Source organism: Pagrus major, chromosome 21 (assembly GCF_040436345.1).
Source record: "Pagrus major chromosome 21, Pma_NU_1.0".
Taxonomy (NCBI): domain Eukaryota; kingdom Metazoa; phylum Chordata; class Actinopteri; order Spariformes; family Sparidae; genus Pagrus; species Pagrus major.
Window position 1 is genome coordinate 12,122,683 of NC_133235.1, and position 27,743 is coordinate 12,150,425.

The 27,743-nt window shown below is 45.7% G+C and overlaps 2 protein-coding genes across 2 annotated transcripts; both read right to left on the reverse strand.

The window, feature by feature from the left end:
* Nucleotides 1-633: 633 nt before the first annotated feature.
* LOC141016525 (leukocyte cell-derived chemotaxin 1-like) lies at nt 634-9,230 on the reverse strand. Its single transcript, XM_073490924.1, has 7 exons — nt 9,123-9,230; nt 8,721-8,861; nt 7,334-7,474; nt 6,659-6,772; nt 3,060-3,210; nt 2,540-2,649; nt 634-1,860 (listed from the first exon to the last, which is right to left on the reverse strand). The coding sequence occupies exons 1-7, from the start codon at nt 9,192-9,194 to the stop codon at nt 1,636-1,638; spliced, it is 954 nt and encodes a 317-aa protein (XP_073347025.1). The 5' UTR covers nt 9,195-9,230; the 3' UTR covers nt 634-1,635.
* Nucleotides 9,231-11,013: 1,783 nt separating this feature from the next.
* LOC141017008 (protocadherin-8-like) lies at nt 11,014-14,255 on the reverse strand. The gene is made up of 3 exons (XM_073491629.1): nt 11,799-14,255; nt 11,462-11,687; nt 11,014-11,366 (listed from the first exon to the last, which is right to left on the reverse strand). Exons 1-3 carry the CDS (start codon nt 14,253-14,255, stop codon nt 11,014-11,016), a joined length of 3,036 nt encoding a protein of 1,011 aa, XP_073347730.1.
* Nucleotides 14,256-27,743: the final 13,488 nt, after the last annotated feature.

The window sequence follows — 27,743 nt, forward strand, 5'->3', positions numbered from 1 at the left end:
CACCTCCCCTGCTCTCCAACCACATATATGCGGCAGCTGTAACTGTGAGGAGGCGTCCTGCCGCGGCAAGAGAGCATTAATATGGATCAGCCTCCTAACCGCATCATCAAGCCCTCTCACACTGAGTTAAGTGTTAAATTCATCACACATCGTTTCATCTCTCGTGACGATCAAACGCCCGTTTGTGGCTCTGGATGGAACTCTTAGCTTCATAACACACTCTCACACACACTCCTACACTATCCCTGACACACACACACAAACACACCGCCCCCATCCTTACCCCCTACCCCTGCCTGAGGCGGCTCTGTGACATCAAAAGGAGCTAAGCGCTTTGCATCGTGGGTAAGATCTGGGAGCGTGACGGCTACAGAGTCTTTAGTCTCATTAAAGAGTTCTAGAGCTGCAACTCTCAACATTAAAGAACTCTGGAAACTTCTTTCTGCTCATCCCTTTGGAGCAGCTACCAGATGTGACACGTCTCCAAACTGTAAAGTGTCTTTGAGTGTGCACGAGAGGGGGAGAGGGTGTTCCCAAATCAGCCTCACCACAAGCTAGAAGCCATATGCATTTACAAATAGGATATTGAGTCATTCGGTCAATAACAAAAAAATAAGCGGTGACACTTTAGAGTTTACTTAAAAAAGTTTATTCAGTGATATTGCACTTTTGGTAGAGCTTCTTCAATGCAGATGAAATTACATGAGGATGAGTTTGCGTGTACAGTTCTGTGTTTTAATGAGAGCTACTCATGAAGACAAAACAGGAAAAGGAAAGGGTTAAAAACACAGGAGTCAAAAAGATTTCTCAACAAACATTCGCTGCTGTTGAAGCCAGCTGACTGCTGCTGAAATGCTTTGCACCCTATACATTTATTTACATCAAAAAGCAAAAAGAATAAAAGCAAAGCAGTGATTACCAGCTCTATAAACACAAGCTCGCCTGCTTTTCCTCTACATAAATGGGTGCCGTTAAACATATTTCAAATCAATGCAGGCGTCGATGCTTTTTTTATCAATAATTGATGACAGGTCTGTTGGATGTTTCGTATCACAACTCGTGTTATCTCCTGACAGCATGTTGTGCTGTAGTCCAGAAGGATCTGAATCGATAGCAGGTATGTTTATTTAATAAGACAAGCTGTGCAGAGTGCAGCTGCTGCGTTTCTTTACATGTCTGTCCTAGATTCCGTACCGTGGATTTATAATGTGTGAACACGGAGACTGATGCTGATCATTTCCTACGAATCAGGTAACTACAGTAGATGACGACAAGAAACCACCACCTCCCTAAACTTTCCTCTTCATCCACCCTTCCTAGTTTCTCCCCTCCTCTACTCTACCATCTCCTACATTGGCGGGGGTTTCTACACTACCACTGCAATGGTTAATCGACTACTACATTAACCGCCAACTATTTTGCTTATCGATTAATCGAATTGAGAAATTCTGATTCCAGATTCTTAAATGTGAATGTTTTCTGGTTTCTTTACCCCTCTGTGACAGTAAACTGAATATCTTTGAGTTGTGGACAAAAAACAAGATGTCATCTTGGACTTTTCTGACATTTTAACGACCAAACAACAAATTGATTAAAAGAGAAAATAATCAATTGACAATGGTATTAATAGTTGGTCTACACCAGACCCAAGATGCGTGCCACCCACCAGTTGCAGGGCATGATAACTCTGCAGACCACCCTGCAACCTCGGAAGTGGTACGGCCACGGGTGGTACCCTCCCAGCGGCTCGCAGATCCTCTGGCAGTGGGAGTAGCTGCGGCGGCACTCGGTGCAGCACAAGCCCTGGTGGTCCAGCATGGGGTCGATGTTCATGGTGCCCTGCTCGCCCTCGAGGCCTCTCTGAGAGGAGACACACAGGACAGCGGGCATCAGAGTGTGCAAAGTGTGATACTGTACGTCTTTAGTGGCGGCAGATAGTGCTCGTTTCTAACCAATTAAAAATGGATTTCCGACAGGCGGGATGGGGAGGGGGGGGTGTTGTCAGATGTGGGTTTTTGTTGTCAAATATTTTCTTCTTCAGCGCAGTGCTTGCTGTTTACCCCCCGTCTGTGGCTGTCAGGAGTGCGTAGCAGGGGTTGGGGGATGCTTGCAGAGGGATTAGGAAAAAGTGGGGCCCAACAGAAGGGGTGAGGATGGAGGGCATGGGGGGTGTGTATGTATGGGAGTCTGTGTGTGCTCAGCAGGGCAAAGGGGCCACGGCGGAGGAGGGGGTGGTGTTGTGGAATTATTCATACAGCCTCAATGCTGAAAGGAAAGCTTTGGACAGGCTGAGACAGCCTCGCATAGAGAACGCATGCACAGAAAACACACCCACGCATACACTCAGATCTGCAGTGACAATCCGGGCCCCTCCGCCGTGACCCCGGCATCTGCTCCCGCTCGCACAGCTGTGAGAAACCCTCCTCGGCAAAAGCCTTCTCAGGTAGCCCGCAGATGTGAACGGACAGTCGCAGACGCCGCGGCTGGACGTAAACACGACAGAGGAAGAGGAACGTGTGAGTTTGTTTGCATGACTCACCTGGTAGGGGTTCTCCGGGTTGAACTCTGCCTCCACGTCCTCTTCCTCCGCCCCGGCCCCGGCTGCCTGGCGGCGCTGGCGGGGGGCGGCCCTCCTCTTCCTCTGTCCGCCTGCACACATTACAGTCTCAGTATCTGACAGCAGACCAAATTTAGGAGCGGAGTGGCACTAATGTGGCTCAGCTCCTGATTGCGCAGCCGTTTCTCTGGCAGTATTTTTGAAGTCCTCAGATGAAGTAGAATAAAATTGTGTTTTGGGAACTTTTGACCTCCCAGCATGCTGAAAATTGTACACTCGGGAGCTGGGAAACTTCAAAAGGACTTCTGCTTTTCTTTTTTAGCCTGTTTTTTTCTTTCTGTGGCTTTAACAGCCGCGGTGTTAAATGGATATTATGGAGACCGTTTGACCCAGATCCTCTTTGTTTTGTGACAAAACGCACACAGCCTTGAAAAATTGGCTTTCAGTTGTCTTCGGATTTACATTTTCACATCTTTACCCACGAGCTATCTCGATTGCTTACTGGTGGAGTAGGTGGGACGGAGCCAGAAGATTGGCAGGTCTCCGCACAAGTCCTTTATCTTGTTGCTGAGGAAGGCAGAGTCCGAGAGGGGAGTGTCAGCTGCCACCCAGATCAGATCATCCTCAAATTTGGCTGGCATCACCTCGTCCTCCTTCAGGGTGGGGGGAGAGGGTGAGGAGAAGTGAGACAAACATCACAACAAAGCATCTCAAGATGTCTCTGGCTGCTGAAGGCGTAAAATCACACTTGTTTATGGATCTTGTTACTAGCTGTCCCCTTTAAATAGCCCACAGTCTTTGCATCCTGTCCGAGTCTAATCTGCTTTAATGCTGTGCTGTTAATGCTCCTCATAACAACATAAAATCAAGTAGTAAAAAGGAAGCCCTGGAGGCTTTAGTATACAGATTCCCTCTGTGCTAACATTTAGCTGCATACACAGTGTCAGGACTCATCAAGATCTGAGGGGAGGGAGAGAATGGATGGCCTAAATTTGCAGGTTTCTGCAGATAAACTAATGAGGTTTTCAGAGGAGATACTGTGTAAACATACTGACTCTGTATCCACAGCCTGCAGGTAAAAGAGGAATTCTGAGGGGATGAGTTTGCCCACAGGCATCTGTTCCTGCGGGCTGCACTGCACTAGCCACAGACATGTTTAGGGAATGTTATCCTCCAACCTCTCAGAAATGTTTTTTTTTTCTCGCTCTCCAGCTCAAATGATTTGCTGGAGGGACAAATAAAAGCGGGGGTCCTTCTCCACTGCTCGACTGATAAGAGTTTATCTGACCCACTCTCTCCGGATGGCGTCGCACGTGTGTGTGTGTCTGTGTGTGTCTGTGTGCGCTCTTATCTAACCCATATTTGCCATCACTCTAAATTATAGCAAATGACCAGCCTGCAGCAACCATTATAACAACATCTCCCTGTCTCCACACACACTCTCACACTCTCTCTCACACACACACACACACACACACACACACACACACAGGCGAAACCCACAAACGTGAACCAAACGATCATTTATGAGGCAAAGAGAGGCAATAACACAAACACACACAAAAGCAGAAAACGTGAAATAAATGATCTTTTATGAGGCAGAGAGAGGCAATAAGAGCAGCCCTGCGTGATAATTAATTGTGTGCCCTCTTGTGTGTGTGTGTGTGTGTGTGTGTGTGTGTGTGTGTGTGTGTGTGTGTGTGTGTGTGTGTGTGTGTGTGTGTGTGTGTGTGTGCGCGCGCATGATTATGCGCATGTGCGAAGGCAATTCTGGTGATGTGGATTTATGTGGATGTGAGGCTTATGCAGAGCTAAATGATTTTAATTATCAGACAGCCTCAATTGAACAGTCACAGGCTGTGGTGGTGTGTTGTGATAGCATTACACACACACACACACACACACACACACGGTACATTTTAGTGTAGTCCTCTGTTGTGTTTATTGATCTTAATAGAGTCCACCAAGCTGTTAAGTGATGGGAACCCACACATAAAATCAACCATGTGTTCCTGGTAGATCATCGGCTCTGGTGATTCATGCTAATAGCTTCATATCAGCAGTGAGTATATCTCTACAGCTCAGCAAAGCATACACAACACAGTAAGCAGCAGTAAACTGCAACTTTTAGTATGACTAAAGAATACTTTACAAAGGGTTTATAATTTGTAAGCGCTGGCTTTATAAATGGGCTGATTAAATATTTAATATTGCCTCATAAATCATTAAAAAGTCATTTTAAGCAGGTTACCAGGTTTAACCAGGTCCTCTATAACTTGTATTGTCTTTTTAGCCGTCTTGTTATTAGAACGTGACGAACTAATGGTCCTTTATCAGCGACCGCCTGACATCTGTATCTTCAGATTTCATGGCTCATTAGCAAGTAAGGGAAAGGGTGATGAGTTAGAAGACATTACAGTATTGTAATGTCAGTACTGCACTCACAAATGTTAGCCCTTAATGAAAGTTTCTCTGGTTCAAACAATCCATTGTATCTGAAGCTGTAAATGTTAAAAGTTGCATTTGAAGAGCTAAATAACATTTCGTATGAGAAGAGGCACGTGAGAGCGCGCATGAAGTCACGTGGAAAATCCGACCTGAGTCTTTCACAAAGAAATTCACTGTCCAGCAGCGTCAAAACCATCTCAGCGTTTGTTTTGCGTGTTAGCATGCTAACATTTGCTAATTAGCACGAAACACAAAGCTCAACTGAGGACGATTGGAATTAAAGAGCTGCTCAGGCCGCATTTTTATGTATTCCAACAGTTATCATTGTTATAGGGTGTTTGGTGAGTAACCCATGTCTCTCCTCCTCCTGCTCATGCAGTAAAAGAGAAAATACACTTTCTGGTATCCCTGCCCACTTTATCCAATCAGGACAGAGAACTCCATAAAGCGACGAGGCTGTCTGTCAACGCACAGAGAGCAGGATCCTCCTTTTTGCTGCTATATCTGGCGATTACCGCTGCTCATTCATGTGGTGACGTAGAGAGGAGTGAGGGGACAGGAAGTTTCCTAAAACGACGATAACACTTACAGCAGCTTTAATGTCAGCTTAGGCACTGAGTTTGTTTTGCCATGCAGCTGTTACCATGGTTACACTGGCCTGTTTACCCTGATAAGACTTATGTACTGGCTGCCAACGTCAGTGTTTGTAAAATAAACTGGAAACACAAGGAAGAGCTTAGTACCAAAGCCTGACAAGGTAAACCCACTGTTACGTCACCCATTAGTTTGTGGGCTACTGTTTAGGCCTTGAAATTTGGCTCTATGGCCGTCATCATCTTGTTTTTTGGAGCCAGAAGTGACCATATTTGGACTAGAGGTTGGACCTGACTGAGAGCCCAAGGACATGGCGTGGTAGTGACCTGCCAGTCACAAGCTTTATCGTTTGACTTGAAATTACCAATTGAGATCATAAATCCATCAGGAAACTGTTGACTGCGGTAATAAATCAAGTGATAGGTAGAGTCATTTTCTCATAAGCTTACATTGAATCAGTTTTCCTTTTGAAACCAATGGAGTTGCCACCTCCTGGCTATTAGAAAGAATGCAGGTTTAAGACACTTCTGCTTTGGCTTCACTTTTCAGCCCCACAAGATCCATCCAGATTCATAAGGTCAGTGGCTAGTATGTTAATACATGTTGAATGAGGGGACTGATGAAGCTGTCAGTGTCTGTTAAATATACAGAAGTCACTGCAACCAGCTACGATGTAGTTCAGCACATAACTCCCTGTAAAACCACAAATAGCCATTTTTAGAGCTTTAGAGGTGTTGATAGGTGGATTTTTTTACCTTTGAAAAGCAGCTAGCGGTTTTCCCCGTATCCAGTCTTTATGCTAAGCTAAGCTAACTGGCTGGTGCCATACCTTCATACCTTGAATGGTATTGATCTTCTCATCTGATGCTCAGCAAGAGAGCAACCAAGAGTAGCCCCACAAATATCAAACTACTCCTTTAAAAGCTCCGGCAATGGGACGCCTAGGGTTAGAGTTTGTTGAGTTCCTGCAGTAGAAAGGGATTACTGACTAAAAAGCACATTACAGCGTGACGAAAACATGTCTTCTCGGGACATAAAGGACAGACAGGACCAACCCACCAGATCGAACGTCATCGATTCCTTGTTGAGAGCCTCCACATCAGGCAGACGAGCCTTCACTTGGGTCTTGATGTAGCACTTTTCTCCTCCTGAAAACCGGATCCCTGTGATGCCCTGGAGAGATCAGAGAGGAGAGAGGACAAACAAAACGCTGGAAGTAAGAACTGATTACCTCTACAGTGGTTGTGTTGCACTCTGCAGGGACTATAGATCTGTACATCAGACGTAATCACGGATTTTGATCACATTTTGGGGCGATGCTGCGGTGTGGCAGTATGTCCTAGATTAAGAAATCACACTCACGGGGGACACTGTGCTTAAAGGTCAAAATTTAAATAGTTAAAAGGCCAAAACTGCTGCTTCACTTCTCTGATTGGCCTGATTGGGGCACTTTAATTAAAGGTCAAAAACCACCAGTCCGAATTTAATGAAAATTGGAGAGACGATGCTTCTTGACACTGATGTGCCCAAAGGGAGATAACATGTCTACTTGTTCTTAATTTCTCCGCTGCTACGCTGAGCCAGTATCTCACAAGGGTCATTAAAGTTTCAACAAATCTGATCGACTTCTTCTCTGATGATCCAAATTGCCCGGAGAGTGGTGATGAGCGTGTTGATGAGTCTGGTTCTCTGCTTTTTATCTGATTTTTTGGATTATTTCGAGATCCAACTCACAATCTCAAAGTCGTGGACCTCGACGGCCTCGTCCGCCCCGCTGCCGGTGCTGAATCTCTCCATGTTGTTGGCCGTGTCGATCTCCATTGTACCCTCCTCCACTTTGCCATTGATGCTCATGCTGTAGTGGACATTGTAGACCTGCACACACACACACACACACACACACAAGGTTTCAGACTGGCATGTAAGGTATGAGAGCCCTGAGAGTCACCCCACCCCCAGCCCTCTCTCTTTCAACACTCCTCCTCCTCACCCTCTTTCTCCAATCTTACCCCGCGACTTCTCCACACACGTCTCTTTTCTGGATTTCTCTTTCAGGCGACAATTTCTTTCAGACTCGGTCAGGAGAATACAATCTGTGCAGCTCTGGGTGATGATGACCCTTCTACCGAGCCTTTTCATCATGTCTTCATACCTTTTTCTAACTCCATAATGGAAAAAAAAAACACTCAGAAAGCTACATTTTCCTCCTCATCTCTTCCACCTCTTGCCCCTGGAGCATCAGCCGGACCCAAAAAGAGGCCCCCCCACACCCCACCCCACCCCACCCCTCTCCACACAGCCAGGATCCTCCAGCACACACAACGCCTCCATTCACCCAGCAGACTGCACCATGGAACTGGAGTGTTTCATTTACATTTTACTGTTTGCCTACGCTGCAAAAAAGTCCATCTTGGGGGGGAAAAAAAAAAGACTTTCCTCTCAGTCTCCTTCTAATTCAAACTAGTTACAAATTTGACCTCTGACGACTTAATCTCACTTGTTTCCAATTAAAGGCAGCTCATTTCAAGAATTCCTTCAATCAAGTGGCATTATTTTTTATAGGGTTTGAGTATGAGGGCTGTTTTTTTGTCGATGGTAGTTCCACTTATTTTAGAAAAACTTTTGAAAGAGGAGAGAAACTACAATGGAACAAAGGGAAGAATCTAGCAGATCAGACTGCATTTGATTTGACTTTTGATTAAAAGTCCTTAGGGACTGTACAGAAGCGATTGGGATGGCGATGGCGGCCGAACTTCATGTTTCTCTTTGTAGGAAAGAAAACCCTTTTCCCAGGGTTATTAATGTTTTCTTTGAACTTCCTCTTGACTGACAACTGCAACACCCTCCCCACAAAACGTCCAAATAATGTCTTAAATTGGCACCACTTGCATACCTAATATGGTCATGGAACTTCCTATGTGCTGCACCAGTGAACACATTCATAAAAAAAAAGCAGTGAAAGTCCCCAGCTCTCCAAAAACAGACAGACGACTGTAACTTCAGCCAAAAGGACAATTAAAATCGACACCCCCACCCCTCCTTATAATTTTCATTCAGTCCCTTTTAAAAAAACAAATTCTTTGCCGTGCAAGCAAGAGGATAAATAAAATATGACTCTTACGTGTTTTTCATTGTTGTTCCAGAAGTAGAAAGCACCGACTGCCCCCAGTAGCAGTAGGAGGGCCCCTGCGATGAGCACCGCGATGCCGGCCTTCAGGAGGCGGCCGGTGGCGGCGGGCTTCACGGCCACGGCGGAGTAGGCCTACGGCAAAACACACGGACCAAAAAAAAAAAAAATCAACACATGTTCATATATACAACATCATGACCGTGTGTGTAGAACAAGCAGCCTAAACACTGGAGAGATTCAGAGCAGGTTTCACCATATGAGAGGTCAATAACCGAACACCTTGGACTCTGACTGGCCCCCCACGCGTCCAAACACTTTTCTAACATATAGATCTGCTTATCCCGAACACACTGAGCTCTGCTGGCCTGTCTGCAATATCAAACTCAAACTCACCGGAGGCATGAACTGCTGCAGGTCCTCTGGTCCCGCCGAGGCGATCGGTACTTTCTCTGAGTTCCCGGCCATGACTGGAGCCAAACACCTGAGGAGAGCCCAGTCCACTGACTTCTCTCTCTCTCTCTCTCTCTCTCTCTCTCTCTCTCTCTCTCTCTCTCCCCTCTCTCTCAGCCTCTCCCCAAAGTTTTGTAACTTCTTCAAATAAAAAGGTAAAACACAGCCACCTCCAGTCGGTGATAATTGTGAGCAACCACTAATTTAAGCCAAAAGTTCTTTTTTCTTTTTTTCCTTGCTTTCTTTGAGAATTTGAGAAGAGCCTTAATCTTTTTTTCTCTTTGAAGATCATATAGGCGGCTCATGTAACTTACATGACTCTGATTCCTGCTATGATCCTCAGGATTTCATATCATTAAGCTGTATGACAACCTCGGTGGGAAGACCTATTCAGCAATTAAGGCAGATGATGAAGGATGAAGGAAAGGTGAGGCTGTCTCCTCAGATCACCTTTGCGCGCGCGCGCACACACACACACACACACACACACACACACACCTCCCTCCCTCTCCCCCGTCTCTCCCCCTCTCAATGCCTCCACAGACGGTTGCAGGTCAAAGGTGACTCCGGTGGAATGTCGCATGTTTTCTCCACATTGGACACAGTATATTTACACAAAAAAAGGCACTTTGCTGGATAGACTCACATCTTACTCCCCTTACATCTTCTATATGCGAGTCCAGCGCTGCGTTTCTGTTCTGAAAAATGCCCTGAACCCATGAATAATAATGGGGGGGGGGGGGGGGGGGGGGAATTACGTAAGGGGCGCAGCGTGCGCATTTGGCAGATAGACAAAAAAAAACATCCTGACAGGATTGCAGGAGGATTTGCTCACAAGGACTTCATGTTCTTAGACAAAAATCACCTGGATGCGTATCAAACTTATCCTCAGACTTCCTCTCCCCACGTGCCCTTTTTTGTTTTCAGACGCAAAGCACGCGCGCCTTTACGCACAGTCAATCTCATCATGTCTCTCCTGTGCGCGCGTCATTAGGTGGTAATGATTTATATGTGATGTAAATCTGAGCTTATCTGTTCACATGCAGGTTATTTAGTCCAGAGAGTAACTATGAACGCTCTTGATATGCGTGAGGCGACAGAGTGATTTGCTGGAAGAAGAAGAAGAAAAAAAAAACCTTGGCGTCTGTTCTGGCATCTCACCAGCAAATTCACAGAAGAAAAAACTAAACTGACCTTCTTCGGTGGGCTGCAAGGACAGAGGCTCACTGCTGCAATAACAGCGACGCCTGTCGGCTTCCAGTCGTGACTGATGCTCCTGCGAGGCACGCACAAACACCCTGCTCACCTCAACATCATCCACTGCGAAGGAACGAGGAACTCGCAGTCTCAGAACAGTATTTCAAAGTTTATTTTTCCTCTCAGAATATCGTGATGATTAAAAAAAGAAATCTGTACAGTCACTTATTGCATTCAAATAATTTTATACATCGTTATCAACTTGATACATTGTGGGTCACCGGCCCTCAAACTGCACAGTTTCCGGGGCCATTTTTAAATAGTCAGCGTGCGTAAAGATCAATAATTACAATTCATATGTACATCTCTTTGCTTAATTATTACTTTTATAAAAATAAAAATCTCTGTATGTACAAAACTTGCATATGATACACTTCATGTCCAACAAAAGGTGATTGAATGGGCATCAAATGTGGCTCTTACAAGGAAACACAAACATGAAGATATAAACTTATATATTCACAGCAACAAATATCTGCAAAACATTATTCTCATTGTCAAGGAATCATAAATTAAAACTTCTGAATACACTTTACATTTCTTTGAGTGGGAGCTCTGTGCGTGTGCAATGTCTGATTCAGACGTCTTTGTTGGGACAGTGTGTGGGGGTGGGGGTGTAAACAGGGAGGGTGATGTCGCTGATCTCCTGCACCCTCACGGGCCTGGGTGGGGTGACCAGGACGTAGTCGTACTCTTTGTGCAGCACCTTCTCGTACACGCTCTGCAGCCCCACTGTTTTGGGGATGTGGGCCTGGTAGTAGTTGTCCCTGCGGTTGGGGTCCCGGGGCAGGGAGGCTGTCTTGGGGAGGCTGCTGAAGGAGGAGAGGGTCGGGGCCGGGGAGGGCGCTGCGTTGGCTCTTACTGCTGAGGGGCTCCAGCAGCGGTCTGAGTGACCCAGGACCTTACATTCGCTTGTGCACGCCCACAGAGCTAGAAGAGAGGGAGGGAAGAGAGTGGGGTTAGATGTAAAACCAAAACATGACACTCAGTTGAGATCATTTTATGAATACAGCCTTTCTTCTTACCATTTTGGCCGCCCATGGGAGGAACCACTGCCCCATCCTTCTTCAGGCCGGTGTCTCCACTGACATCACTGTCACTGTCATTGAAGTCACTGTCTCCCTTGCCACTGTCTTTGCCACTGAAGGCGGGGTCCCTGGCAGAGATGGTGGTGTAAGAGTTCCCCTTCCAGATAGTGATGGGCCTCACCGCCTCTTTGCCGTTCCCATAGCCGGGCAGAGTGGAGTAGCCCTGCAGGAAGAGAACAAAGGTTAGTGTCTGCTGAGTGTACAACCTGCAGATTGCTCTCACAGCTTTGCGCCACCCCACACCTCCTCCACCTGTCCCAAAGGGGCGTCTCACCTCATGTTTGGTCCCTCGGAGCTTGCTGTTGCTGTCTGAGTCGTACACGCAGGGCACCTCGCTGCCGTCCTCTGAGGCCGAGCACATGTCGCTGCCCCCGGGGTGAGCCGAGGTGAAGCCGCCGGGCTGGCTGCTGTACGAGTGTCCCTCAAAGCCCGCTTCTCCCCCGGCCCCGTGCAGAGGCAGGAGCGGGTTGTCCACCACGTGGCTCCTGCCCCTCTCCAGCGTGCCCTTCTCCCCGTACGAGTCGCTGTCTTCTCCGCTCTTGTCCCGCTTGCGCCGGTTGCAGGTGGTGGCGATGAGGATGATGGCGAGCAGCAGGAGCGTGCAGCTCCCCGCGAGGACAACAATAATCACCACCGACAGGTCCCACTGCGCGTGCACCTCGTCCCCGCCGCCCGGCTGGTACATGGTCCTGTCGCTCGGCGGGGCGCCCGCGATGATGAGGAAGTGGAGCGTGGCGGTGGAGGTGAGCGCGGGCCTCCCGTTGTCACTCACCGTCACGGTCACGCTCAGGGTTTCGTCCACGTCGTGGCTGAGCACCTGGTTGAGGTAGATCTCCCCGGTGGCTTTGTTCACGGAGAACACGGAGGGCTCACCGGTGGCCAGCCCGTAGGACAGCTCTGCGTTCACGCCCTCATCCGCATCCCGCGCCTCCACCCGGGTGATGACGTAGCCGCTCGGTGCGTCCCGGGGCAGGAGGACTTCAGCGGAGCCGTTGTTGAGAGGCGGCTGAGTGATGACCGGCGTGTTGTCGTTCTGGTCCACTATCCTCACATAGACGTTCGCGCTGCCGGACAGCGGCGGGGAGCCGCCGTCGCTGGCTGTGATGCGGAGCTCCAGCTGTTTCGTCACCTCATAGTTGAAGCTCCGGAGCGCGTAAAGCGACCCGCTGGCGGGGTCCAGTGACACGAAGGTGGAGATGGGGGAGCCCATGAAGTACGTGTCCGCCAGTTTGTAGCTGACCTTCCCGTTTGACCCCATGTCCATGTCCCGCGCCACCACCGTGGTGATGTATGCGCCAGGTGCGTTGTTCTCCACCACGGCCACCTCGTACACCGGCTTACTGAACACCGGAGCGTTGTCGTTCTCATCCGTCAGTCTGATGGTGTACTGAGTGATGGTCCTGAAGGGGGGGGAGCCCAGATCCTCCGCCACCACTGTCAGGTTATATTCGGGGATTTTCTCCCGGTCTAACGGGCTGGTGCTCACAATCATGAAGCTGTCCTCGTACGCCTGCTGCAGTCTGAAGTGGTCGTGTCCGTACAGAGTGCAGTGCACCTGTCCGTTAGCGCCGGAGTCTCTGTCCGAGGTGCTGACCAGAGCCACGAAACTCTCCCTGGCCGCCGCCTCGGTGATGTACGCTATCCCCGCCGTGATGGATGTCATGGGGGTGATGGAGATCTCCGGTGCGTTGTCGTTAACGTCCTGCACCTGCACTACGATTTTGCAGATGGCCGGGCTCGGGTTCGGACCCAGGTCGGTAGCCTGGACGTCAAACTCGTACGTGGTCTTACTTTCAAAGTCGATCGGGCTCTCCAAGGTGAGCCGCCCGGTCTTCCTGTCCACTCTGAAGAGTTGTCGTATTTCATTGGGCACCTGGTTGCCGAACCCGTACACCACCTCACCGTTCAGCCCCTCGTCCGGGTCCTCCGCGTTCAGGTCCAGCAGGAGGGAGCCCACCGGCGCGTCCTCGGGCAGGTCCACGGAGAAGCTGTTCCTGTCGAACACCGGACTGTTGTCATTGTAGTCTTTCACCTTGACGTTGATGCGCGTTGTTCCGGTGCGGGACGGGTTGCCACCGTCCATGGCGACCAGCTCCAGCGCGTAAGTCGCCTGCGTCTCCCGGTCCAGCTCCTTCATGAGCACCAGCTCCGCATATTTAACCCCGTCGGCCCTGCTGAGCACGTCAATTGAAAAGTGGCTGTTCACGGAGATCTGGTAGCTTTGGATGTAGTTCACCCCAACATCATCATCCACCGCAAAGTCCAGCGGGATCCGCGTGCCCACCGCTGTGTTCTCGGAGATCTCCAGACTCGACTCTTTCCGGGGGAACTCGGGGGAGTTGTCGTTGATGTCCTTGACCTCCACCTCGACGTGGATGAGTTTGAACTGCTCTTTGGAGAAGCTGACCACGTCGAAAGCGATGAGGCAGTGCAGGGTGTGTTTGCAGATCCGCTCCCTGTCTATCCTCTCTCCTATGGTCAGCTGCCCGTCGCTCTCCCTCAGACGGATGAAAGAGGAGTTGAACTGTTTCATCATCCTGAAATTGGTCCTGGAGCCCCCCGACGAAGAGGCGCTGGAGGAGATGTCCTTGGCCAAGTTTCCAATCACTGTCCCCGGTGCGTCTTCCTCAAATGTCTGATATTTCACAGTCTTTCCTTGTGTGACAGCAGCCAGGCTCGCCAGAGAGACGCACAGTAGCACCGACAGCCCGTTCCACCCTATTCCTCCCATCTTGACACCTTCACTCCAGAATAATCTGAAATTCAGCGAACTGTCCGATTTAAAGTTTCAACAAAACGCCCAAAAAACTCTTCCTTCCCCGCTCTTGTCGACTCTCCGGGTCTGTTTATCTTAATGTATAAAGCCTTTCATAAATATTCCATATGTCTTTCAATGCGCACTGGATGCGCTCCGCTCTTCCTCTCTCTCCCTCTCTCTCTCTCTACTGGAGGTGTGCTGCTCTCTCAGCGCAAGAGGGCTGCAGTGTCTGCAGGAGGGTTTATACGGCGAGGCATGCAAATGAGCCGCACTGTGACCAATCCGAGCTTTGAGAGGGGAAAAAAAGGGGGACTTCTGAAAGACCTCTAAACCCTGTTTAGAGATTCCTGGACTGTGCGGAGAAACTTGGCACCCAATATGTGGGCTAAACGCGAGGCTTGATTTAATACAGCCATAGTTTCCGTTGCTTGTTTATGTTCCTCGGGCTGTTAAATGAGTCTGCGCACCGGCACATGGGGGGGAGCACAGAGATGCGCAGTGTCCCTGAGCTAGAGGACAAAGCATTTGAATAGGAGTATCTGTTCAGGATGCTCTGTAGGCGCACTTTCACTGTGAACAGATTTATGCTTAAAACACCGTCAGGTTGGATCCCCACGCACGTGTCCCGTGCAGCCCGCCAGAGCAAGAAGCAGTCAATGGCAGGAGGAGCTGTCCCAGTGACCTCTCCACCTCCGATAGGAGAATAACTTTACGCACGCCAGAATATGACGTGATTTGTCCTTTTCCTCCAACCTCAGAGCGCCCTGATCCACTCACCCAGACAGATAAGATTTCACATAATGGACTTGTGATAGACCCATAATGCTGAGACAGCTTAACGTGCTGAATAATAGCATCCAGAAGAATGTGGTGTAACTGGTGGTAATGGCATCATTTTACTGCTCATTTTATTCTCATTAATAAATTCCATAAATTTGCTCTGTCTTCTATTATTCATCCCCCCAGTGTGTCGTAATCCAGTAATTGTTTGCCTATCAGATCATATCTGAGACTGGAAAAAGGACTATATCCACTTAAACATTGATTTTATTCTAATTCGGTCTCAGATCAGATCGGCTCACGAGATGTCTTGTGCGCGAGAGAGGGGATTTTTTAATTAAAGCCAGTGTAACGGCCCGGTTTAACATGCGACTCTCCGTGGCCTCGCCTGCCAGAACAGAGAGGCGCAGGTGAAGACTACACGCACACGCACACACACAGGCGGTCACGCACGCACTCACACAGCCTTCTATGAACCCGTTACAAATGGGATTTGGCTGTAAACGCAGGGGGGATTTATCAGGATTTCAATAGTGAGATTATATCAAAGGCGTATGAAGCCCTCGTTAGTAGCGGCGGGATAATGGCATGGCAGGGTCTCCATTTGCAGCCGTCCATGCCGGTATTGTGGCCCCTGAGCTGGTCTGTGGGGACCCTCACCCCCGCTGCCTCCATGCAGCCCTCCGCCTAACTGCAGCATAATGAGGCAGAGCCACATGCAGCCTTTGTACCATCCCTCAATCCTCACTCCCCCCCCCCACCCTACTCCAGACCTGCCCGGGTCCCGGCCACGACTCCTTTCATTACAGGGAGATGGGAGATGAATTGGCCCGGACATCAGGGTCCCTCCTATTAAAATACATTTAGAGAGCGACCGGGGCCCCGTCACGGCTCTTTAAGAGATTTTCTCATTCTTCCCATTGGGCTCAGTCTCTTTTTCTCTTTCCCTCTCTTTCCCTCTTCACCCCACTCACACACACACACACACACACACACACACACACACACACACACACACACACACACGCACGCACGCACGCACGGACGCACGCACACACACACACACACACACACACACACAGAGCTTTTTTTCAACACTTGCCTTGCAGTAGAAGCTAATATCAGTTGGCATGTTCTATAAAGAACCCATCTGCCACAGAAAGTCAAATAGGAGACACCTGAATGGACAACATCTAGTCAAGCAGCTTGCATAGTTAGACACAGTCAGGCCTGTCCCAAACGATAAGGAGACATCACCCTGCCATTAATTAAGGACACCACAGCCAAACTACCAGCCCCTTATAGAAATATTGATGCCACTTCACAGCCCGGCTCCTTGATAAAGACTTTATAAGTTATAATTGAGTTATTAATGATTCATAAACCATCTGCCCTAGCATTATAGATCAGTTATGATCCTTTAATGAGAACAACTTTTGGGTTGCCAGGTTGTAGGAAATTCCTTTGAAGAAGAAGAAGTATATTTTTGGTCTGTATTTTCTTTTCGTCCCAAGTTTACATTTTATATTAGCGTCCTTTACAATAGTTGCATGAATCTGTATTAGGTTTTATTGATGTGTTAATTTGTGTCAAACCTAAGAAGTTAATTGAGATATTAAAGGAAAAGTTCACCTGAAACTGAAACTTTCGTCATTATCTTCTCGGCCACATGCGGATGAAAAGTTTAAAGCTAAAATCTTCACTGTGGTGGCTAAGCTAAAAGTGTTAGCGCACACTCCGTCTGAAATAGGTGCACAGGCTGAACCGTGCAACAAGGGTGAAAAAAATGCCTTTTCAAATCAATTTGGGATCTGAGGGCTTCCAGAGACTTGATTTACAACAGATGGGCTGTATGGAGCCATTTTATAGTTTTATTTTTTGGTTATTTTTTTATGTTTTAAAACAAGTCCCCATCCACTTCAGTTGTGAATGCTTTCCTGCTGTGAAGCTCCAGAAATGTCATGTGGACTACGAAACTTCACCCGTCTCTTCATCTGCATGGGGCCGAGGAGATAATGACGGAATTTTCATTTTTGGGTGAACTTATCCTTTAAGGTTTAGACTGCGTTACACCATTAAACAACTTTTTTTATTCTAATTTTGTTTTTACAAATTTAAAGGTGCACTATGTAGTTTTTGGGCAGGACATGTATTCAGAGGAGAAAGATGTTCATTGACTGATTCTTTTATGCCAAAACAAACTAAATAAACAAATTCCTCCTTTTAATGACTGAATAAACAAACTGACCTTGAAGGACAACAGTTTCATATTGTTTTACTTTGTTCATATGTGGCGGACCCTGCCACCTTTCTAGCTTCAAACAGTGTTCTGGGACCTTATTTTCCTCTGAGAAGAGTTATGGAAAAAACAGATATTTCTGAGTTTGTATTACTACCTCACTGATATTGAAAATATTCAAATTCTAATTTTGAATTTCTCTCCCAAAACTACAGTCCCCCTTTAAACACCCTAATAATTTTTGTACAGTCCCTCAATAAGTTGTTCATAGGCTTTTTGTTTTGTAGACCATCTGGAGAAACATGTATTCATTAACAGCTTATTAAGCTTTTATTAATGCATTGCCAGCCTTCATAACTGCTTTAATACCAAATCCAAAAAAGGATAAACACCAGCCAAAGGCTTTTTTTTCACAGCCTGACCAACCAACCCAGCAAATGTGTTCATATTAACGGTCATAACCAAATACTAATGCTTCATAAAGGGCGCAGAGCAGTGTGCTGAGATCACTGATAACATGAGGAGAACTCGGATGAATGATTTGCTGCAGCAGCTCTGGCTCTGATTGTAAAGCATTGTGACGAGCCCGTTGTTGAAGCTCGGTGATAATGTGCTCACTGTGTGGCCGCGTGAGAATCCTCCTGTTTATTCTCATTTCTTTATGTGTTTGGAGTACACAGCTCTCCTCCGACGGTATTCATCTCTCTCTCTCTCTCTCTCTCTCTCTCTCTCTCTCTCTCTCTCTCTCTCTCTCTCTCTCTCTCACACACACACACACACACACACACACACACACAGAAACAGAGCAATCAAAAGCAAATTACACCAGACTCGCCTCGCGGATTAAACTCCCTGCACGTGCATGTGCGCGCGCATTAGAAAGACAGAGAGACTTTCTTACAATGTTTGACCGTTTTTTTTTGTTGCACCCCCCCCCCCAACGTAAAGCTGTCATCTGAGGGGACACACACCCCCTAGAATAAAATAAAATAATTCTCTCACGTGATCACCGTGTCAATCTCGCCCGTCTGCACGCGAGTTCAACAATAGCAGAATTAGAGAGAGTCTCTAAAATCCCCTCTATTCTTCACGGGACATATTAGCATTTTCTTTAACATATATAAATATATCTTTAGTGCAACCCCCCCTCCTCCACCTCCCTCCCCTCCTTTCTTCCTTTCTTCTGCATTGTGGTCCCATTTGCTCTGCTGATCGCCGGGTATTCGGGGTCTGAAGCCGGTCGCCCGATCCCTGCCTCTTGTTGGGGCTTAACTCATTGAGATGGAAATAGGCGATTTGGTCTCTTTTGTCCACCAGATAAGCGGTGGAAGGAGAAAGTGAGGAGAGGGAGCAGGAGGGTGAGAAAGGACGGTTGTTGTTGTGTGTGTGTGTGTGTGTGAGTGTGTGTGAGTGTGTGTGCGGGGTGTCTGAGATAATCGATCAGCTCGCTCAACCCCCCCTCCACCTCCACCCCCACCCTCTCTCGCTAACCTTTGCTTAACTCGCGTGCCATCACAAGCACAGAGTCCTAATTGGTTCCCAGCACTAATTATCCAATTATCGCCTCTCCACCGGAGAACCGCACTCCAGGGCTCGTCTGGGTAATGGCCTCATCCTCCAACACTATTGATGAAAATGATTAGGAGTGAATGCGCCCATCAGTGCAACACTTGAGAAACTTGTGTCACGGCCCATGTTCAGAGGTCTTTAAGAGAGGAGCAGCTCTTCACTTACACAGGCCTCACGCGCCCATTCAGCCCGTATTATTCCTCAGCTCTTATCGAAAATTGAATACATGGTAAAGTGGTGTGCAGGTTAATTAGGCCCTTTTGTCTGACCCTAAGGTAAAATTTAAGAAAAAAAACAGAGGTTGCTGCTGAGACTCTGCGTCTGGCACTTGTGTTAAGGTCACAACCTTCCACAGTGATTTCCATTGGAAATGAATTGTTTGGTGCAGAAAGTGTTATTTCTTTCAGGCTTAAAGTAACGACTCGTGTAAGAGTTTCTTCAGGGGGCTGCGTTATTAAGGTGGATTTATCATTTCTAGGTATGAAACATTAATCGACTGATCCAATCCAGGCAAAAAAGCCAAATATTTACAGGTTTTAGTTTCTCCAGTGTGATGCTTTTCTTACATGACAGTGAATTATACATGTTTGTTCTGTTGGTCAGACTAAACATGGCATTTGGAGACATAACCTTGCTCACAAAGTCCATTGTTCAATAATAACTGATATTTTATATGACAAATCAATGAATTGGGACGATACTTGACATTCTTAAAATGTTGCAGCATTCTCCTAAACAACTGAAGCAGATGGGGACTTGTCTCTCCAAGTCTCTGGAAACCCTGAGATCCCAAACTGATTTGAAAAGATGCTATAAACACCCTCAACGTGCAGTCAACCTTGTGCACCAGACGGGTTCAAGGTGTTGGCTTTAAAATTGATTTAGATATTGTATCTTCCAATGAATTTGAGATCTTGGGGTTCCATTTTGGATTACGTTGTAAAAGCTCATTGGAGCCATTTTATGTTTTTGTTTGTTTGTTTGTTTTTTGACATTTAAAACAAGTCCCCATCTACTTCAGATATTTAGGAGAATGTTTTTGCTGTGAAGCTCCAGAAATTTTTGCAGACTACGCAAAACTTTCCACCGGCATGAGGTTGAGTAGTTAAAGACTGATTTGTCATTTTTGGGTGAACTTTTCCTTTAAGGTTTAGATCGAGGTACACTGAAAAACAAGTTGTAACAATTCAAAACTGTTATAATGCTTAAACTGTCGGACAATATTCTGGTTTATTAAAAACTCCAACTACAGTCAAAATATAATATAAAACTGTCCCTTATTAGTGACATTGAATTATTAAGTGATTAATAATAATAATAAAACAAACTGTACCAAACTGCAGTGTGAATATGCTTGATTTAAAGGTGCGCTATGTAGTTGTGGGGAAGAACATTTTAACAGAAGAGAAATATCTTTATTGACTGATTCTTTTTTATAAACAAACTAAATAAACAAACTGTTTGTTTTCATTACTGAATAAACAAACTGACCTTAAAGGACAACACAACTTCATACTGTTTTACTTTGTTTATATGTGGCGGACCCTGCCACCTTTCCAGCTTCAAACAGTGTTCTGGGGACCTTAATTTCCTCTGAGAACAGCTTGTTTACTCAGTTATGTGAAAAATTAATATTTCTGTCTTTGTTTGTATTATTGCCTCATTAATATTGTAAATATTAAAACTCTGAGTTTGAATTTCTTCTTAAAAAAACCTACATATTGCCCCTTTAAAGAAAACAACACAATTGACAATGGTAGACCAGATGATGAAGATGTTGGTAGACTATTTTGCATGACAGTCTACATGTAATAGTCTGACAGTCTACATGTGGACCTCAGTGATCCAGCCCTGAATGAAGCAGCAGGCATGGACTGGCACCAGAATGCCACCAGATTGACAACGTCCAGTTACATTAAACCTTTATTCTCTTTTTCTCCATCGCCTTTTCTTTTAGTTAACTTCTGCTCCGATCCGTCACCTTCCATCCCATCTGTCGCTGATAGCTGCAACACTTTGAATAAATTCCTCCCGAGAAACAAAGCGGTTAACACCTCATGAATGCAGCTTTTTACACCCCATACACAGATTGTGGGGAAACTTTAGGGCCAGTGGAGTAACTAGTGCAAAGAAATCTGTCCTGGGACACTCCCTCCGAGCTTCCACTTCATTACCAGCATTGTGCTCGGGAGCGCGCAATCTGTGCGGCCGGCTCCGCCCGGCCCAGCCAGCTTTCTAATGAGTTTCCAATGATGATTTAAAGGCTCGCAGACCCGTTTTTCCCTCCAAACTCCTCCCACCTCCCCTCTCATTCTTCCTTTCACCGCTTCTGCATCTCATTCGCTTTTGTCCGAAGCTGTTTCCATCACTGGCATTCTGGATTCAGGGGAGGTCACGAGGAGCGCACATAAAGATTCACACATCAGGCCTGAATAAAGGGACGATATATGGAGGGAGTCACACGGGGCCCACTTTTGGCCCCTTGCCTCAGTCTAGCAGTGGGAGAATCGGTTGGTAAAAGAGTTAGAGGCTTGTGTCAGGTCTGATGCTGTGCGAATACAAGTTTCATCCAAATGCCTCGTTTCCTCGTTTCAAAGGCAAACCGGAACTAAAAAGTTATAGCGCGTGAGGTGATGAAAGGCTGCGGGGCTGTGTGTGCGCGCACACCTGATGGTTGCAGCGCGCCAGATTGCGCCGTGCTTCGGATGAACAGATGGGGGTGGATGAGTTAAGAGAAGCATGGAGGGAGGGAATGGCAGACGTCTGCATATCACTCATGTGAAGTTATGTCTCCCCTTCTTCTCTCCCCCCTGCATGATCCATGTGCATAAAAAACCAGGCAGATGAGCTCTTTATGTGTGATGTTGATGAAGCCAAAAACAGGTCGGGGGTGTTAATTCATCAATCAATAGGACTGACAATCTGACCCTTATAGGAATCTACAGGGAAGACTTTAACTGGCCAAATGGTTCACTTGAGATGAGATGAGGAATTAGTGATGCTGAAGTCACAGCAGTAACAGAGGCAGAACACACTGCATCACTGCATGGAGGATTCATATGCAGCTTAATTGTGGGTATTCAATCAAAGAGCATTAAAAAAGTAAGACTTTTAGACTTTTTAACAGCTGCTCCAGAGACACATCAGCTCTATCACACGTAGTTATTTAGAGTTGACAAGTGTGACAAAGTTGCTGAAAAATGAACTCTGAAGAAGTTTTGGTAGCTGTTCTTTTTTTTTTAAATTTAAAATCCATTCTAGCAGCATGGCTCTATGACAACGATGTGAGTCTCTCATTCACCACTTCGGTCCTTTGGAATGAAATATCTCAACAACTATGTTACCCAAAGGATGAATCATTAGGGGTTACCTGGATATTTCCTCTTACTTTTCCTCCAGTGCCACCACAAGACTGATATTTGTGGTTAAAGATACAACATGTAATATTTCCACCTGAATATGAGGGGGCAGTATGTCAGTATGTCATTAGCTAGCTAGCTCAGTTAGCCGTGCAGCTAGATGTCCAGACTGGGAGTGAGGCGCATGGGGGAAGTGTTGGTGTTTACACAGCTAGCACAGGACCTTTGGACCAGGACGGTCCGGCGCTAGCTGGTTAGCATGCTAGCCTCAATTGATATCACTGCAACACCTTACACAGATTACACAACCTGTTCTGTTAATAATTTTGGTTAATTTTTGAATGTTTTCAACTAAAATTGCACCTTTAAGTGTATTATTGACCCTTGGCAACAGCATAACAAAAGTCAGTTTAAAGGTCTGATGGGTCTCTCAATGACTTCTGACTGTCAGTCATCACATGAACTAACTGTGGTCTAACTTGAGTTACATGTTGCATGTTTTATGTTCACTCCTTACTGAGCAGCTTACTGTACTTGTGTCTGATCCGTCATTTTAAAGGCTGTGAACTGCTACATTTGTTAAAATACAAGGCACTGCTCGGCTCAACTGTCTTCTTCATTCTGATCAGAGACATAAAATGCTCCTGATGAGATCAAAGATTTCCATCTGCAGCGTAACAAACAACTTTTTATTTTTAATGTGTGGGCTTCAAGGATTTTATCTTTAATGATACATTTCATTATCATAGATAAACTTTGGGACTGACTCCTCTTGCTGCAGAATGATTCCCATCATGAATAAAAACATTTTGAGGCTTATTAGCTCTTTAACTTTAAGCAATAACCCACTAACCTACTTTATGGACTCTATGAGTCACACAAGACAATCACGGAGTGCATTAGCAGCCAAGGTGGAAACGCTTCTTAAACTTGCCTATTTGATAGGCAACAGAACTCCCACTCTCACTTACTTTGTAATTCCTCTCTCTTATCTCCTCTCCCACTCCTCTTCCATCTTACCTTTTCCTATTTCTCTCTCTATCTCTCGACTTCTTCTTGCTGTTTCAAGTCCCCGCAGCGCTATTTAGAGCATGGCACAGGGCTATATTAATGTGACTAAAGAGGATTGTACAGGTAACACAAGTCCAGCTGGCAGTAAACTCAGCGGTGCGGTTCCTCTCGCGCAGAGCATTAAAGCTCCCCTGTTTATGGAGTCACCCTCCATAAACAATACTATATAATTCTCTTTGAACGTTACAGCACATGCCTCATATAAAACCATGCGAAATATGAGGGGACACCATGCACAGCCACACACACACACACACACACACACACACACACACACACAGAAGGTAGGCTACAGCACACACAACCACAGCATTATGCGATCAGTGTGTCCTCTCTGTATTTGCCAGAGAGACTTTGAAGGGGAGGCACTGTTATCCCTTGGGAGTAAACAGCCACCGAAGACAAATAACTATATTCAAGAAATCGTCTATATGCACCAAAACGCCCCACACCAAAAAAACCCCTGAAATATCTCTGCGCTCACAATAGAGCTAATCAATATTTCAGCAGCCCAGCCTTGATTGTTCATGCAGGCCATGAGAGGGCTAATGAGGCGAAGCTGCAAAGACAATGTGCTCACCAAAGTAGGCTATCTACTAGAGGACAAAATTATCTTTCAGATCCCCGGCATCAGTCGTGCTTGGCCCAGGACAAGAGGCTACTGAAGTGAACCACTGGAGACCTTCCGCTGGATGACAGCTTATGAGTAGGCATATCTGTCTGGGAGAGCACAGATGTGGTTCCCTCTGATCTGCTGTGTCAAAGCCCTCCACGCTTCATATGCTGTTTGTTGTCAGCGCACTTTGAATCGCACTTTATGTGGGAAACGTGCCACGCAACTAAATGCCTCTTGATTGGATTGACACCAGATCGGCAGCCTGGATTTAAGAGGTTTTTAATCAAAGTTTAGCTCACCACAAATAGATTTTTGATTGTTGCGATGAATATGTACAGACAAAATGCTCAAACCAAAGTTGCTGAGTGGCTGTGCAAAAATGATGAGGGGTTAAGAAAAAAAAGGGCTGAGGGTCGTTTGTTTTTGTCTAGTTCTAGATGTTTATTTTATTTCTGCCGTCCTTTATTAAATTATATAAATAGTTACATCCCATCAGACATCTTTAACTTGTAGAGAAGACGAGAACAGTTCTGTCACTGTATCAGCCTTTTATTAATGTCCACATTGGTGGCACACATTAGAAGTTACAGTAAAGTAAGTTACAAATACAAATGTAAACATATGGCTTCAAAGTACATTTAAAATGTTAGCTTGGCTTGGCTAAAAAGGCTGTTTCGAAGGTATTTTAATGCTAGTTTGGAGTCAAGCAGATAGCTTTACTTGTTGCTAAAGCAGCTGCTAACAAAGTGATTACTCTGCTCCCCTTCTGTTGATCTGATTGGATGAGGTTAGCCCGTGATAGAAGGTGACAGACAGATAGTTTGTCCAATCACATGCCAAGCCAAACATTTTCATCATGGTTCTGTGCAACCAAACATCCGGTGTGTCAGGTTATACATTACCCACAATGCAACTCAACTGCGGACAGTTTCGGGTTTGTTATGCTAGTAGCGGCTATGAGCGCTCCTCATGTCTGCTAGAGGCTATGTTAGACGCCTGGTAGCTCACTTCTTTCTAACTCCACCCCCCAAGATTTTTAGTCATTTTCAAAGTTATTGACACGTGTCACAGCATCAGTTGACACTTATTTATTTACATTTATCTACCATAATTTATATCAGAAACATTTTGAACAACAGCCCCTAAATGTGATTTTAAATCTGCAAACCCAGATCTGCACTTCACCCCGAAACAACCTTTTGACTTCACACTGGTTTTATGATGTCCTGAAATAAACAGTGTTATGGTTGCAGGACTATAAATTCAAGTAATAAAGTCATGATACACTGCTAGCTCGCTACATTTTGCATCTCCATTGCCATCAAAGAGAAAAAACAAGTTATGTAAACACGGAGATCCTTGCAGGCACACAGCAGGCAACACCCAATTATCTTTGCTCACAATAAATGAGAAATAGTCAAATTAGTATTGGGTCTCGGAAGTATCTTCATAGATTAGAATATAAAAAGTGGAGGAAAACATCCTCACTCACAATTCCTCACAGACCTTCGACACAAAGCCAAATGTAGGCTATTTCATAAAACTACAACCCTGTGTCATCAAAGCGCTCCCTGCGGAGGCGTTATTCTTGATCGCTCCTCCCGTCTAAGCGCCCTATTTCTCCACATAGTCATCTTTGTTTGCAACACTTGTCTCGCGTCACCGAGAGGAAAAAAAGCCCGCGTTCGATTCATCTTAACAGTTTGTGTGTCACTGGGGAAAAAAATGGGTGAAACTTTAAAAAATTCAGGCTTTGTTGCCAGAGAACAGAAGGCTGACAAAGTTTTATAGAGGCAGCCATGAAGTTCTGCCTCATTAGATAGAATAGCTGTTCTATATTCAGGGTCTCTGTGGGGCTAACAAACGCAATGAGTGGGCCAAACTCGGTTCGTTCCGCCAGAGCAAGAGCCCTTTTGTTTGTGTTTGGTGGGTGGGGTTGGCTGGGCTACAGGGGCCAGGCGGGCCCTTCAAAACCTGGATTTCACCACAGCTGAGCAGACTATATTAGTATGAAATGGACTACATAAGAAACCCTGTAGGATTTGAAGTTCCACAGCTTGTCCTTAAATGATTTAATCCAGCTGGTTACATCACTGCAGAGACCCAGATTGATATCTGCCGTGAAGGGAAAAGCACTTCAGGTGTATCAGTCTCCCACACTGGTGCACAGAGGAACCATTATACTTCAGCTGGAGTCAAAAACAGTGACTGAATGACATCTTTGTTAAGTGCTGCGATTTTCACACAACTCACTGCCAGCACAAGATTTGTCACGGTGATATCTCAAAATGCAATTTCAGTTTATTCAATTTGGGTATTTTTGGTGCCTTGGCTGTCGTTTCTATCGGTCATGATAATATAGAACTCAATTATTTGCTGAGATCTGGGAATACAGCAGCATTAGTCCAAAGTGACGAGACATGACATATGGCGAGACATGCTGTCGACAAGCAGTTTACGGTTCAGCCAGATAGCCTGCGCCTCATTACTTAGACGTAAAACACATCTAAAGTTATGATAACAATCCTCACTGGACAAGAAAACTGTGAGCACCCACAACTACAGTAACATCAAGGTTGAGAGTTGGTCTATAATGGATCAAGATCAACCCAATCTCCAAAATAAATGGCACATTTCTGCGAACCACGGACATATATTTAATCTTTATGTTTCTTTAGGTTCAGTTATCTATTTTATGTTGTGTCAAGGCTGTCCGTATGCTCTGGTTGGGTTTAGGCACAAAAACCAGTTGGTTAGCTGACTCTGTCGCAACAAACACAGCTGGAATTTGTCCAGATGTCCCATTACAAATATCCAGTGGTTTCATGTCTACAAATGTTAAAACGGCATCATGATAAGACACAGAAATGTTGATTTGATACACATCGTGGCTTGCAGAAACTTACTAAGCCAACTTTTTTATTCTGGTGACTCAGCTGTGTTTATAAAGGACAGTTCAACGTTTGCCTTCATTCAGATAAATTAGACACCTGAGTTAGTCATGTTTGCTTCTTGCCTCGTCTGACTGACAACTAATGGTCAAATTAATGAACAGTAATAAACTGGAATTTTCCTTTAAAGCTGCTAAAATCAATATTGTTTCCATTAACATCGGATCACAAGACTATTTGTAATGAGAAAGACATTCCTCGTACTGACGCACTGACACTGAAATTATTACATGACTCTGAAGTTCCTCTCAGTGTCTTTCAGCTCAACTTTACTGTTTTGGTTCACTGTCATGCTGTCAGCAGCAGCAGGCAGCTGTTTTCACTACAGACGCTCTGATTCATTGTGAAGAAGTTACAGGAAATACAAAGTGTTTGTCAGCATTTTTCTTTCAGAACAAGTCTAATTAACCAGATGTGGACATATGTCGCGCTATTCGGTCAGCAGTATCGGTTTTAAATATTACAGGGAGAATTAGTATAAACAGTCGCAGTGAGCAGAGAGGACAAATTGCAGAAACAGTTGACTTGTATGTATACATAATATGTTGTTGGTCATTTTCTACGGAAGCCCTTAACAGAATGAGTCAAACAAACTATTGAGAGGGGGCAAGCTTTATTTTCTCATGATAACAGGTTCATTTATCTTGTTATGTTGGGAAAACATCATTTGTTATTCCCTGATAACACGTAAATAACTTGTGATCTCGACTAAACTATAATGGGAAATAATATGTTTGTCCCATCATGACCCTTCTGGGCTTCCGTAATTTTCACCTGCTTGTATGTACATAATACTTTAGTTTAGCTTTAGTAGTTTTGGTTCATAGCTGCATGTCTGTTTCTATCTTCCTGTAAATTATTCCTGGAGCAACTTAA

Excerpts from the sequence above, each read along its gene's own strand:
- LOC141016525 (XM_073490924.1), bottom strand. The coding sequence starts at position 9,194 with ATGGCCGGGAACTCAGAGAAAGTACCGATCGCCTCGGCGGGACCAGAG. Across the intron at positions 7,475-8,720 it reads GGAACAACAATGAAAAACAC|GTCTACAATGTCCACTACAG; the intron begins GTAAGAGTCATA and ends GTGTGTGTGCAG. Across the intron at positions 2,650-3,059 it reads CCGTCCCACCTACTCCACCA|GCGGACAGAGGAAGAGGAGG; the intron begins GTAAGCAATCGA and ends TAATGTGTGCAG.
- LOC141017008 (XM_073491629.1), bottom strand. The coding sequence starts at position 14,255 with ATGGGAGGAATAGGGTGGAACGGGCTGTCGGTGCTACTGTGCGTCTCT. Across the intron at positions 11,688-11,798 it reads TCCGAGGGACCAAACATGAG|GGCTACTCCACTCTGCCCGG; the intron begins GTGAGACGCCCC and ends CTCTTCCTGCAG. Across the intron at positions 11,367-11,461 it reads TCCCATGGGCGGCCAAAATG|CTCTGTGGGCGTGCACAAGC; the intron begins GTAAGAAGAAAG and ends CCTCTCTTCTAG.